Raw genomic sequence first — 14,948 nt, forward strand, 5'->3', positions numbered from 1 at the left:
AAAGAAAAATAATAACTTCAATACTATGGTGGTGGTACCAAAAGGAAATAAATATGAATAAACAGCCAGTGGATGCCTGAATAACACTATGCCTTTCTTACCTGTCACCTAGGTAAATACATCAGAAATCACAATAGCTTTCATAATGGCAGGACTTTATAAAAGGCATCCAGTGATACCTGGTGGACAAAACCCTGTTATCAACTCAGTAGTGACCACAACAGTGACAAAGCCTCGAGCTCCTCAGTCTTAGTGAAGAGCAAGGACCTAGGCAGCAGAAAACCATGTGGATATTCACGGTCTTTGGCTGGTCCCTGCCTTTCTGACAGCCTGCACCTTATATATTCAGGTGTCTGCAGGAGGTGAAACTTAGGACAAACAATTTACATTTAACTCCATTTTTACTTGGAAAAGGATGAAATGAACAGAAAAATTAAGGGGACTGTCATGCAAATAGCAGTGATTCACAGCCTTGGTTTGGAGAGATTATGTCAGGCTTCCAAGGGTCTGAGCAAGATACATGAGCCCAAGGGAGGGGGAGAGAACCAAACCCTTGACATATAAAGTAACAGGGCTCCAAAACAGCCCCCAAAATCCTGTTTTGACCATTTCACCTGCTGCGGCCACAGGGTCAGGTCCAAGCTGGAGGTGCATTTCCACCAGCAGCCATCCTGCTCCCGTCCCGGCTGCGGTGGCGTGGTCGTGCCACCGAGGCAGGAGCCGGACAGGCGAGGAGGCATCGTCCCCGCGCTGACGCCTGTCATCCTGTCAGCCTTGACCTTCAGGCTGTCCTCAGCATCCGCACCGCAGCCTGCCCGCACTTCCCCGCTGACTGCGAGCGACTGTTGTCTCGCTGCCTGACCTTACGCAAACACGATACAAACAGACAGCCCACCTCAGCTCCATCACTGTCTGCTGCTAATACAGGCGATTGATAGCCACACGAAATCATCTCCCTGCTCGACCTTCTTTACTGGCTGGCATATTCTGACTGACAGCCAACTTCATTCTGGGGAAAGCTAAACCACTCATTTGGGTTCTTCTGCTGTCTATAAAAGTGAAGGAACTTCCTTTTATAAAGAAAATTGACACTTTCTCAGATTTTACAGAAAAATAAGCCTTTTTTAAACAGAAAAATATCTCATAACTTGAATCTTTCCCAGACCACTGTGTACACCAACAACAACGCAATGCAAGGCTGCTCCAAGACACTCCGTCAGACGCTGTGCCTAGTCCCAGGGAAGGTGCACTCCCACCTCGGTAAATTTTACACAGAAAGTTTTCAGCTCTGCCATGAGCTATAGGTTTCCCAGGGAGAGCATGGCCAGCCGTAAGGCAACGGGCAACGTATGGTCACAGCAGGTGGGAGGAAGGGATGTAGATAAAGTGAACCCAGCTTTACGCATGTCGCAACTGCCAGTAAGGACTGCGCGGGTAAACACCGGCTTTCTGTCGCTCTCTGCCAGCCAGCTCACAAATGCACGATGCACGTGGCCTAAACGGCTTTCTGAAAAGAAATCGTGACTCTTCTGCTCAGATATTCAGATATCTGACAGTAGACAGCAAAGATATGGACTCATGTTTTCTCTCAGACCCGCTGTGGTCCCTTTTTGTGACCTCCTGATAGCAGAGGCCAGAAAACACACCCTGCAGTCTCTGTACCAAACTCCTCCGGTTCCTGGGCGTTACACAGAGTTGGCCCTGGATGAGAAAGGGCGATGCTGCAGCCTTGCAGCTCCCGAAATCCCCAGCCAACAGAGAGACAGCAGCGACCAAGAAGGAATATGAACCTTCAGCCTTTCAATGTGAAGTCAATCACCAGCTAAAGACAGCTAAGTCATAGCAAAGCACCTCGTTCCCTGCTTGGGACACTTGAAACAAATTACTCAAACAGCCTGGCTGTGGTCGAGCTGCCCCTCCTGTCTGTGCCCAGCAGACTCCTGGCATGGCACAGCAGCCACACGCAGCCCTGGGCAGCTGCACAGGCACGGGACTGGGGTCTACACACCACATGGGTTTTGGAGCAAGACATTTTCCTGAGCTTCCAGCTCCACATGGAGGGGATGGTGGGTTGTCACCTTGGCCAGTCCTGTCAGATACCTCCTGCCACCAGCCCTGATGAAGAGGAGGTTCCAGCTCAGACTACACTGGATCCTGTGAAGAGGTACCTGGGGTAGCTGTGATCAGCATCTGACCTCCACTCTGGGCCGAACAGACTTTGAACCAGGCCCTGTCCCCACAACAGCCTCCTCATCCTGCCAGGATGAGCCCTGTCTATGGAAGTGGGGAGATGGGGACAGCCAGTTTCCCCTGCCCAGTCTCATCCCCTCCATGCCATGTCAGTGATCTCCTAAACACACCTAAAAACCTCAAGGCCCTGACCCTCTACGGGACTTGGGTGCCCACATGCCATCCAACTCCCAGGAGAGTGTACAACCCGAATGCCGGTGCCACAGCGGGTCTCCCCGTGCCGCAGGGACACACGCTGCCCAGTGTGCTCAGTGACTGAGGAGCCTGGTGCCCTCTACAACACACTTCTGTGCACTGCACGCTTTTGCTTACCTTTTTGGCTCTGGATTCGGCTGGGATTTGGAATCTTTCCTTTTTTTGGACTCCTTTTTGGAATCCTTTTTTGTCTCCGGTTCAGCGGCAGGGGCATGAGACGCTTTGCCCCCATCGCCGTCTGCACTTGGCTGTGACCCACCAAGTAATTCTGCCATGCGTTGGCTTTGGGGAGTGATTGAAAGGTGGGGGGCAAGGCCAGCAGCAAAAGTGAAAGAAACAAGAAGAAACCATGAAAAAACTCAAAATAAACCAAAAGGAAACTAAACTGAAAGGAAACAAGTGAAATCAAATAACAATTGGCAAAGAAGGAATGAACGAACAAAAGAAAGTCAGAACTAAAAAGAAACTAAGGAAGCAAAAACTCAGTTTCCATGACAAGATGTATGAAAGGAACTGCAAACGCAAGCGGCAGCCTTGCAACGTGAAACCTGGGCAATGCGTGTCATAATTTGTTACAGTATTTACCAGGGGGTTTATGGAAACACATAATTATTTTATAACATTCCTTTCTTCGGCAGCATATGCAGGATAGAGAACGGTATCTCAAAGTATAGAATGCAACTTCACAGAAAAAGAGCAGAAAAAGAAGCTGCAATAGATGCTACAGTTGTCAACAAAATAAATAGAACAGGAAAAAGCCCAGATCCAGTTCCTCCCATCAAAGGTTTGCCACATTTGAGAGAAAGGAACAGGCTAGTTCTGAAATGGAAATTGTTTTGTGACAGCAGCAAGATAAAATTTTCAGTTAAGTCTAAGCAATTTCCAAACTGACGTCACGTGGACTTTAAATGAGACATGGGTGCCCGAGGGCTTAAAGCCCTTCTGAACACTGAAGTTTGATGCTGCTGAAAATTTCACTGCTGCAACTTGTCAGATCCTCTCGCACAATAATTAAACCAGCACAGTGCATGGTTTTCTTCTATTCATTCAACCCGTGACAGTCACATGTACTTCAACTCTATCTTGTCCAGAACTGCATCTAGCAGGCGCTGGGGTAAGAAAGTTAAAACCCCCTAATTTCTGGATCCTCTATGTGCATTTTTATTGCTTACATTAAACAAGCAACGAAACAAACAAACAAACCAACTACGCCACTAGAAGCGCTGCTGCCAAACATCCACTGTGAAAACAAATTGAGGACTGTTGTGCATTATCCAGGGAAACCTGTATTTGACAAAGTCATCCCTTGCTGGCAGGGAGCTGCTAGTCAAGAAGAATTCCTTACCTGTTGCCATGAACATGTGATGCACAAAAGGCAAAGCTGTAGTGAAGTAAGGTGGGGTCAATCATAGCTCCATTTTCTGCGCGCTCTAGCAAATCTCTGAGGTAGCAGAGATGTCTGTGACAGCCTCTCACTCCATTACGTGCACAATACTCATCTAGCACAAAGACCTGGCCAGGACTAAACCAGCCCTGTTTAGAAATAAAGAGACTTGATTTTAAATATAAGTTATTAAACACAAAGGCTATCAGATTTGGAGGTGTAGTGGTCAACTGTTCTAATAAAAGAAATACAAACATAAGGCTACGTTAAGGAAAAAGGAGAGAGGTCACACTTAAACAATACAGTCTGTATATCATCACCCAAACACAAAATATACTCAGTGCAACTGTTAACAAAAACATATTATGCTACCATTAAAGGGAAATGACACTTAATATGCTGAAAATTTAGGCCACTTCATGTCAGTGCCTAGCAAAAAAAAAAAAAGGAAAAAAAAAAAGGCAAAACAACAACAAAAAAAGATTTACACCTTTAAGAGAGGACAAAGGTTTGGTTATTTGAACAGCATGAAAGAGTAATTTCATTTCAGGGATGGGACCGTACATTTGTCCAGGAGCAAGAAGACTGATCTAGGGGAGAGCACAGCAGATTACACTGAATAATGACTACTTTTGCATCTGGCAGGTAGGAATGTCCTGCAGAGGAAAGCAGCTCCACAGTATCAGAAAGGGACTTTTCCCATCGTCCTTATTGCGTACTGCCGGCGACGTGCTCTGCCATCACCCACCTCTTCGGCATCGAAGCAAGGGAAGCTCTGCTCACGAGCAGGGTTTTTTTACACATCCAGGAACCTCACACTATTTCTGTCTGTCAGTCCTGAGGGCCTGGTGACACATGGCTTGTGGTGCAACATCCGTGTTCCCAAGGAGGACACCCTTCCCTGCAAGGGGACGGCTCTGGTGCATGTCCCGGGACAGCCAAAGCGGAGCACGCCTCTGCCTTTGGGAAAGGCGGTAGTGGGAACAAGAATATTCTTGTAGATTGCTTTTCAAAATGCTGCAAAACTGTCAATATTTACATGGAAATTTGGGTGCTAAACAATTGCTAAGACGCAGCTCTGGAATGCATCAAGCTGCAAAATCTTTCATCGTTTAATTGAAAAGTTCCTGCAGCGGGCGGGAGAGTAGTTGAGGCAGAGCACTGCCCCTATAGGCAACTTCTTTGCCACCCCATCTGTTACCCCAAATGCTACATCTTAGAAACAACACTGCTGTGAAAGATTAAAATATATTTTCTACCACTCAGATGACACCAAATCTTTTCTAGATGCCAAAATAGCTGCTTTGAAAAGAGTTGAAGAAATATCAATTAAGAGCTCAAAGACATAGAGAAGGATTTGCTCATCCTTATTGGGCCAACTCCAAAACAGATTGAGAAAAGAATTAAAATAATGAGGGGAAAATGATAGATATAGGGAGTAGCTACAGTGCTGGGATCACTAGAAGTGCACATTTCAAAATGAAGCCACAGAACAATGCAGATGGGACATCACTCTGGAAGGCTATTTTTTGGGGAGGGGTATATTTGCCTTCATCGCTTTTAACGGTATTTTTGTTTGCTTTTTGGTTGGTGGTATTATGCTTGATTCTGGATTTCTTTACGTTGCCTGTTTGTTACATCCTTGGTCCATCTCTTCACCTTGCCTCTCTTCACCCAAGTTTTGGAGGTCAGGCATGGCAAAAAAATATAGAAATGTCGTAACTGTTCTGTGATAAAAACGTGTGCATTGGTTACTGGGGTAGAAACACAGCTGAAATGGTTTTATTCACCTAATACATGCAAAGGACTCTGTTCTCCCTGTGGGGTGAAATTTTGGCCCTACTGATAACCAATGGGAAGGCCTGGCACTAATTTCACTGCAGCCAGGTATCAAGCCCAGAGTTTGGGGTGAAAGAAGCAGGAGGCTGGACCCAGCGATCCAGGGTACCCCACATTGCTCTGCTGTACCAGGCTCTGAGAAGTGCTGGTCCTCAGGTGGACAGAAGGGATGGGGGCAACCACTCAAGGTTGCTGCCATAGCCCACTAAGGGGAAGCCTGAACAGAAGCTCAGAGGTTCAGTGATGAGCCTCCTATCAGGATACCTCATGAAAGCATGGGCAAGCAGACTATGGGTGAAGAGATCCAGAGCCCAGGAGGACCAGGTGGTCTCCTTTTGAAAATACAAGGAAATGAAAGTCCTGCTGCTGAATGGGACTCCAGAGGAGCAGTAAATGCTGCTTCCCACAACCCCAGAAAAAAAATGTGAAGTGTGACAAAAGGCAGTATTCAGACAAATCCCCCACATCTTCAGGCAGATCCTGGCTCTTGATTAAGATCTCCCTGGTGCAACCAGCTGACAACCAGCCAGTCTGGCAAACACAGCTGATAGTGGTGACACACCCGGTGTCTCACCCCAATGCAGCTAGGTGTAGCTCAGTTTGGTCTCCCAGGTGGTCTTCAACTGCATGAGGAAACCTAGAGAGGACATTGAAGGAAAGCTGTGGAGCACAGGGAACTCAACTGACTGTGTTGAACAAGCTGAACTGCATTGAGAAGGGGACACGTGTCCCAGGCACCAGTGGGGAGTGCAGTGCGGGAGCTTTGAAGCTGGACAAAGCAAGGCTTGGTCAAGGTTGGTGAATCACTGGCAATTTTTCTAATGGCAGATGAAGCTTTTGTGAAAACCAGGGTTTGCGAAGGAAAATTTTCACTTCTCAGTAGCTGAACTTTCTCATCTCCCATAGGTAAAACAAAACAATTTCATTTTAGTAGCCTGTTTCATGGACCTTTTAATCTGCCTCCTTCACATCATCTCAGCTAAGCTGGGCACTCTGGAAGATCACCTTTCCTCAGTACGTGCCGTGCTGTATTACGTGAATCCCATGAATGCTGACACATCACCGGCAATCCTGCTCCAGTACGGACCTGGCTGCGTGAGCTGGATGCTGGCAGTGGGTTGGGAAGTCTTGGAAAGAGTTGAAGGGCAGTCTCAGAAATAACACACATGTCCAAGCAGAAAGGAATGAAGACCCAGACACGTGTGGGGTCCATACCAAGCTGGAAGAGCTGCATAGTCTTCCCAAAAGTCCAGGAAGAGCTGTGAATACAACCGTGCTACCAGTCTGTGGACGATGGGCAGGAACCCTCAGCAAGCGATGCAGACAACGCTCAAAAACGCTCTCCCCCTTCCCCAGCACAGTGCTCTCTGCCAGCAAACATCACTTCTGCCATAGCTGAGATGATTAGTCAGCCAGCCTGTTTGTTTTCATAGGGATGCCTGGCTCAGCCACCAAGTGGGCTCACAATAATGTTGTTTAACCTGGTTTCACGGAAAAGAGGCAATGCCGAGTTATCCTCTGTGTCAGGGTAAGTCTTCCCTGGCACCTCCACGTCCACGTTTGAAAACAAGAAGAGGTGTGATGAGGTAAAACTCTGTAGGACCTTGCATGGGAATGTCCTGTAGGGAGAATAACAATTGCCCAGTGGCACAGAGCAGGCTTACCACGGGCTCACAGCTCCTCCAGGCCAGCCAGCGCAGTGGGGTCGCCAACATCCCAAAGACACAGCAAGAGCAATGGGAGCTCTTTGCAGTTGAACTCAAATTTTGAGGTCAGTCTGTTTTTTTACACCATAATCAGGACAAAATCATAGCAAAACAAGTAAAGCAGCATGTGAAATCCAAGCACAGGTTATCACAGGCCATTATTCTCTTCTTTATAACACTGCAATGGGTGATTTGAAAGAAGATGGTTAATTGGCGATGCCCTGCTCTGAAGAGGCACAAGTCTTGGTGCTGAAGGGAGCTCCACCTCTCTGGTCGCTTCTAGCAAGGGTCTAAACAGCTTGATAACAAGCAGAAGTGTGGCTGGTGGGTTTCTTGAAGAGAAACATTGTTAATCAGTTTCAGTGATGGCCTTGCACCTCTCCATTGAATTTAATTCAACAGCCACATTTTTCTCACCAGGCCTGAGACTGCACAGAGACAAACCACCTGCAAGCCAACCTTTCAGACATGCATGGATGAGGATGGTCTTCCTAGGGTCAGCCATGCGTGGGGAGCAGAAGCTGCATGCCAAATTCACTGCCTGCCGGAGCAAAGACCTCGATGGAACCGGTGAGAAACCTGCTGCAGGTCTGACAATGCTCCCACCAAGCCCACTTGTACCACTTAGGTATCTGCGGGTAAAGTCCACGCTGCAGCCTTCCCCCACTCCACCCTTACCTCAGGGGATGGCCATAACCATTCCTCCTAGCCCTGTAAAAAGCAGGAAGGTGACAACTCACTACTGCTAATGGCATTTACTGGATCTTAGCCCTTCTGAGGAGATCAGCCCTTTCATGCGGTGCAAGGAGCTGAGCAGGTGAGAGGAACACCACGGTGGAGGGGGACATGAAGGACAGGATTTGAGATTGACAACCTTGCTGCCAACTGCTCAGTTGTGTTCCCGGGTTGCTGCTTTTAGCAGCAAGCCACCCAAGAGCCCTGCCTCCAGGGACTGCACAGCTGGCAAAAGGTAAAGGCTACTGTCACGGGGTGGTCCTTCTGCTGAAGAAGCCCACAATGACACTCCAGTGTAGAGGTTTCTGTGCAACACCAGGAGGGTGGCAGGCCAGGATCTGTCCCATGCCATGTTATGGACAGGATTGGCATTTCAGGCCCCTCTAGAAAGGCTTCATCCTGTTGTTTTCTCAAAACCTAAGAGACTCTTCATCCTCCCCACTGAAATCACTAGAAATTAATTGTTCAAATTGTCCTGTTAAAGGTTATTTGTCATTTAAAACCTCACAATACCTAAGAACCCCCAAGCACTGCACCCCAGCCAAAGGCTACATGCTGTCCTGGAGCATCTCAGTGCCACTGTCCTATAGACCATGTTACACAGCAGTGGGCTGAGCGCTCCAACCTGTGCTCATGAGAATAATCAGGCTTGGCATGTGACTCCACGAGTGTGGACAGACTGTGGCATCACTGCATTTATCCACCTAGTCCCATCTGTTACCTGCTTGGGATCCCTGCTCATAAAGAGACTCAAAGCTGGGCTACAGTTACTCCTGGTAGGACTCCATTGACATGGGAGGTGGTACCAGACCATCATCTTTCCCCTGTTCTTTCATCCAGAAAACTCTGGAAGGCAGTGCGGGAGGCTGCAAAACATTGCTCTCTACTTCACATCCCCACACTGGTGTTTGTCTTTGCAGGTAGAAACATTTTAAGCATTGCAAACAGAAATGGTAAAGACAGTGCAACTGGAGAAGAACCGCAGTCAGCTCACTGCAGGTAGCCTCTCAAAAGAAAATACTTCTGGGTCAAATTCAAACCTGGTGTAAACAGAAGTTCAATCTTCCAGCAAACAGGGGGATTAGCCCCCACTTGCACTAGCTTTGACTTTGCTGCTTGATGTTTATATCACTAGAGACCAAAGAATATACTTGCCAGACAAGAATAGGAATCATTAAGTCTGTGGTCCAAAGTGAGGCGCTGAACCATCTCAAAGAGTGAAGCGTGGTCAAAGTTACAGGGATTGGAAGAGATAAATTCATCCATGCCATGCTTTTGAGCTCTATCTGCATCTGTTCATTTATACATATAGAGAAAGACACCATTTAGAGAGATATAAGACACTTTAGTTGACAAATACAACAGAAAAAAATATATAGTATGAAGCATGAAAGCTAAATATCTCCTCTTCCCTACATTGCCATTACATCTTCTCTTTGCAGGCTATACAGTAAGTACACTTTTCACCTCCCATTGTCAACTTGCATCAGTTATGGACTGTCTTGTTGCATTTAGGCAAAAGATTTTAGAATTAACATCTTGTCAGCTGCTCATTATAGTGCATTTATTCTGTACTTAAAACCAGAACACAAACCCAAGAACTTACTCTGAATCTTACAATACGCTATGAGTTAAGAGAATTTTGCCTCACAGTAAGTAAATTAGCTCCTATTTAGTTAGTTGTGGTTAATTATAATAGATTCTGCCATTCTACTGAAGTTAGAGCTGTAGCATTTTCCTCTACATTTACTAGGTTTTCTAGGCATCAAACCAGTTACGTTGTTCTTTATCCAAATGCCAATGTTTGTCACCCCACGGCAATTATTTTTTTTTTTCCTAATGGCAACTTTAAATGTTACCTCACCGAAATAAAAAGATGCTCTTTTAAACATTGCTAAGAAGTTAAATTGAGATGTAGTTTGTTGTCACCGAGGCAGTAACCCGACAGTGCGCCGGAGCTGCCAGTCATCCCAACAGAGGGGATGAATTTCCCCTGCCTGGATTACGAGCTGCCATTTTTTTGGGTGAATTAACAGCCTCAACGTATTCACACTTCTCTGCTTTGGGTGACGTTTACAGGCACTAACTCCTAGGGGCTAATTAATTAATCTCAACATGGTTAACTAAAAATACATCGAATTCAGCAGTTGAAATGAAGCCACCAAGCCAGCCTGGGTGCGGCCAGCTGGGACCCCGCTGGGAACGGGCTTTGTTCTACCAGCGGCTGGGGAATTAAAGGACACCTTTCACTCGGTTTTGTCTGTGCTCAGCTTCCTACTATATGGGTTCTTGCCAAATCCTTGACAAAGAGAATAGGATTTAAATCCTTCCCCTGTTTATAGCCTCCTAGGGGAACTGGGTGGCCTTGAAACAATGTGGCTGAAAGGACACAAAAAATGCAGTTTTCCAAAATAGCACTATATGGTAACTGTATTTGTTTTAAAACAAAATCCCTCTTTACCAGAAGAAACAAAAATCCTTAATTTAAAATCAAATCAAATCAAATAAAAAGAGCTTTAAATGATAATGAGATAGTGTTCTTTTATATATGTTTTACTCTTTAACATTAAGCTGTGAAGGATGGCATGTCTTCCTAAATACCCCGTTGATGTCTGTGCTCTCAGATATTACTGATCATTGGAAGCAATCTTTACATTTTCTGTATAGTCTGTCATTAGCTATACACAAACTATATAAATAACATCACCCACTGGAATGAAATCAGACAAATTAAAACATGCAACATTTCAATTAGCTGGTAGCAATACTTAATTCAGCAGTAGCTGGCAATTTTCCTTATAAAAACCCTGCTGAATAAACACTGATTTTTTTGCCTAGGGCTGGTTAATTTTTGAGGGTCCGCTCCCTTGTTTCACTCCGCGCAATGGGTCCTGCTGCCTCCCTCCCCAGTCCCAAATCCCCACCTCCACCAGCAGCTCCGTACACTCAGCACGGGGACAGAAGAAGCCACCGCGGATGCTGAGAGCCACGGCAGCGCAAGGGCTGGCTCGGGGGATGGGGACAACCTCCCCGAGGAGCACATCACCTCCATGGCACATCTCCAGCACCCCTGGGCATGGGACATGAAGCCCACCCAGCTCTGGGGCTGGTGGCATGGGCCAGCTCCTATCTGTTTTGCCAGCCTTCTGCCCCATCATCTCTGTCCCTCCGGGCCATGATCGATTGATTGCATTCACTCCCCAAGAGTTTGTCTGTGCTGTTTTCGATTCCATCCCTACTGCCCGCAAAATGTTTTAACAGATATTATCAGACTATTTTTAATGGCTTGCTGCTTTGCCCAGCTCCTCGGAGTTGACTGCAAGCTGACAAATTGGCTGGAGGCCTTAATTTGCCAGCTTTGCTCAGAGATTTTACTACTTTTCAATTAGAAGCCCTGATACACTGTCAATCCTCCTGCTCAGCCAACGAGGCTCTGAGAGCTGAGTAAATCAGCTGGAAATTTGAAGAGTCCTCTAGCCCTTTAGCTGGTGAACTTTTTTGAGCAGATGTGCTAGAAATCATATCTGAAATGAATATTTTTTACTCCAAACTAATAAGCTTTTTCCCACTTTATGCTCTCCGAACAAGGAGACACAGAGCAGACCTTTGGTTGGTGCGAACCAGCCAAAGCTCTGCTGGTGACGATGGAGCTGAGGGTCTGTCCTGGGCTTTTTAAGATCTCCCTGCCCAAGGCAAGGGCACAGACAGTTCCCTGCCAAGAGCTAAGAACCAACACGGTGCTTAAATGGCTTCCATGACTGTTCATAATCGGTGGCAATTTTAGTTTTATTAATCACTGCAAAGAAACACCTTGCTGAGCATCCCGTTGGGTGCCTGCTCAAAAGCCCACTTATCCCAAATCTCACCATCTCAGAGCAACCACCCAAAGAGAGCAGCATCGGACGTGGCACCGCATGAGGGTAAGGGACCAAAAAAGTATGAGCCACACAACTTCTGCTCAGTCGGTGGCTTAAAATGTGGTTTTCTGCCATGGGAAGGAAGCTGACGAGCCGCAGCTCTCCCTGCAGCCACCCAGCACTGCAGTTCTGGTGGCAGCAAACCGTTTTGCACTGGCAGAGCTGTGGGGCTGGGTGGGTGCACATCACCCACCCCGGGGATAAAGCTGGTGTGGTGTGAACTGGAGATGTCTTTGGAAAATGGTAATACACACGTGTATGTCTCTTAAATGGAATAACTGCTCTGGGCCAGATGCTTAAAATTCTTAAGAATAACTAGGAGCAGGTTAAAAAGGACAATCCTACAGTAAATGCACGTTCCCTTAATTAATTGTTAGAAAATAAACATGTCATGCAACTTCCAATTTATTTTTGCATTTTGATTTTTCCAATGGACTCGCTTTTAAAGATGAAATTTAGGAATCAAACTATACCAAAAATATTAAACTTCCTAGGCAATACATAAAGAATCTAAATATATCATTACTCTGCTTCAGACAGCTGATCTGTGATTTAAAATAATGCCAACATCTGCATATGACATAAGTTTCATGTATAATCTACTCTCTTTCAAAATGACTTGTACAGTTTGAATGAGATTTTAAACAAAGTCCAAAATGAGAATGGCTAATATTCACACCCAAACTGTACAGCTAATTTGCAAGTACTTTAAATTAATTGTTTCAGTCAAATACAGTTGCTTTTTTGACCCCGCTCTGTTATTCTAGTTAAAAAGAAAGGAGAAACCAAAGAAAGAAAGTTATACGATGCTCCAGTAATTTACAATCCCTTCCCAAGGTGCCGTGCCAAGCTCGCTGGTGATTCTTTGTTCGGGGGCCCAGCCAAAATGCTGCTGCAGGGCCACAAAAGTTATCTTACATATTTAGACAAGCTGCACACAACTGCAGCTGAAAGGTGTTCGATGGTGGTCTCGGAAGGGAGGCTGCCAGTGGAGGTAAATTGGCAGCACAGACTCCACAAACCTTTCTTCTAGAAAACTGCAGGCTCTGGCCTTTTATATTACACTTGGTCACCTACACTACGCTCTTTTTTTTAATACTGCCGGGTTTATTTTGTTCCATTTTTATCCAGTTTGTGTTTTATACTGGCTCCATTAACTAGCCCCGTCACACACACACTTCCCTACAAGTGTTTGAAATCAGCGACTTAAAAATCTCCCGGTGTCGGGAACACAAAGATTTCAACAACAACAACAACAACAACAACAATAAAGAAAACCAAAGGGCTGTCCCACCATTTGGTCCTCTGAGGGCTGTATTTCTCTTTATCTAACTGTTATTTAAAAAGGAAGAGACAAAATAGTAAAATCTCTCATTCTTCTTTCTTTCTTTCTTTTTTTTTTTTTCTTTTTTTTTTTTTTTTTTTTTTTTTTTTAATGTATTTCCCTGCCCTCTGCATTTCTTTTGCTCCAGCAGTAATTTTGGCAGATTTTGCTCTGAGAGCAGTGAAGTTAATAGCGGGGGACAAGCTCCATAAAAGAATTCTTGTTATAAAAGGCTTTAGGTAGCCATTTTATTGTAAGAATTTCTTACTCCAGATTTATTTCTTTTCGTTAATGAGTGACTTTGCTTTAGTACCAAAGGCAACTGAACATCCAGTAAATTTTACGACACGTTTGCTTATTAAAAAAAAACCAAAACAAAACCAACAAACAAAAAAACCCAAACAACTGTAAATTAAAAGGTGACTTTGTATCTTACTCATCTGGAAAATGTGTGCTTGTCATATCTGCTTGACATTACAAGAATGAAGATGTGGTTTGGACAGTAACAAACAATGACACTAGTCAACCTCATCAGGAGACATGAAATAAAGGAATGACAATGATTGATGGCAGCTATTCATTTACAGATATTTCTAGAAAACTCTTCGCTGGCCTGGCCGGGCAAAGTGGGAGAAGTTTTCCAGCCTGCGCGGTGCTCGCTGGCAATGCACGGCGGCGGGCGGGCGACCTGCTGTGTGCTTGGAGGGGCGGCGGGTCCCCTCTGCTCTCCCCGTTAAGCGGAGCTGACGGGCACACTTGGGCTGTGACTCGGTAAAGAAGTACCCAGGGGAAGCGCCTAGAAACCTCGTTTTGTTCGGCTGTGTGGAGCAAGAGGCTTTTATGAGCAAATACCGGTGCTTTGCAGGGGGAGCGGGGGGAAAACCCATAGCGGGACTTAAAGTGCCAGGCTGTTGTTTGCAAGCGAGCTGCTGGCAGTGCTGGCTGGTGACTTACCAAGTCCCCTCCTCACCGTGCACTACGGCATTGCCACCTCTGAAAAGTGATGTGTGTGTGTGTGTCTGTCCGGGGCTCTGCAAACCTCCTCCTCACTACGAGCTGCGGCCGCCGCAGCCGGCTGAACTCGCCTCTCCGCTGGATGTCTAAGAGCTCTTTTCTTTTACTTCATATTATTCCACATTAGAAGACAGCTTTAAATTTAATTGGCTGTTTATTCCTGTGTTTTATGGCTTTTCCCCTGCTGCAAACAAATTCTTTTCTGCTCGAGTTATAATTTTAATAAAAGATTATGAATGTTCCTGTAAATCAGCAGACACACTAGGCACTGAATTGAAATCTAAGTTATCTAATGTTTGGCAATTAAATGAGTAAGAATTTGTAGTATGCACTTACATAATTCCTTGTGTGGCAAGTTAAAAACACAGTTTTAGAACAGCTATTTATAAGATACAACATTGTTTCACAGCATTTTTATAACTATTTTAAAATGTTTTGAATTGGATGACTGCGGAAACCTGTGAATTTGTATTTCGTAAATTAGAGCCCCATGCTTCTGAAAGCATGTAGAAGTGATTTACAGGCTAGTTTTAAATCATGCAAGTTATGTGAGAACTGAATTAACATTTTAATTCTGCATTCCT

General features: G+C 45.4%; 1 protein-coding gene across 7 annotated transcripts in view; it reads right to left on the reverse strand.

Annotated features, from left to right (window-relative positions):
• CADPS (calcium dependent secretion activator) overlaps positions 1 to 14,948 on the reverse strand; it is a 176,209-nt gene that overhangs the window by 79,485 nt on the left and 81,776 nt on the right. For 6 of the 7 annotated variants that reach the window (XM_029084774.1, XM_029084775.1, XM_029084770.1 and 3 more), the window contains exons 11-12: positions 9,265 to 9,401; positions 3,791 to 3,978 (exon numbers count right to left, since the gene is read on the reverse strand). In XM_029084774.1, coding sequence (XP_028940607.1) covers positions 3,791 to 3,978; positions 9,265 to 9,401 — 325 coding nt within the window. The remainder of the gene's footprint in view (positions 1 to 3,790; positions 3,979 to 9,264; positions 9,402 to 14,948) is intronic. The other variant, XM_029084776.1, reaches the window with a different exon arrangement.

This window comes from Antrostomus carolinensis, unplaced genomic scaffold, assembly GCF_000700745.2.
Source record: "Antrostomus carolinensis isolate BGI_N321 unplaced genomic scaffold, ASM70074v2 scaffold5394, whole genome shotgun sequence".
Lineage (NCBI taxonomy): Eukaryota > Metazoa > Chordata > Aves > Caprimulgiformes > Caprimulgidae > Antrostomus > Antrostomus carolinensis.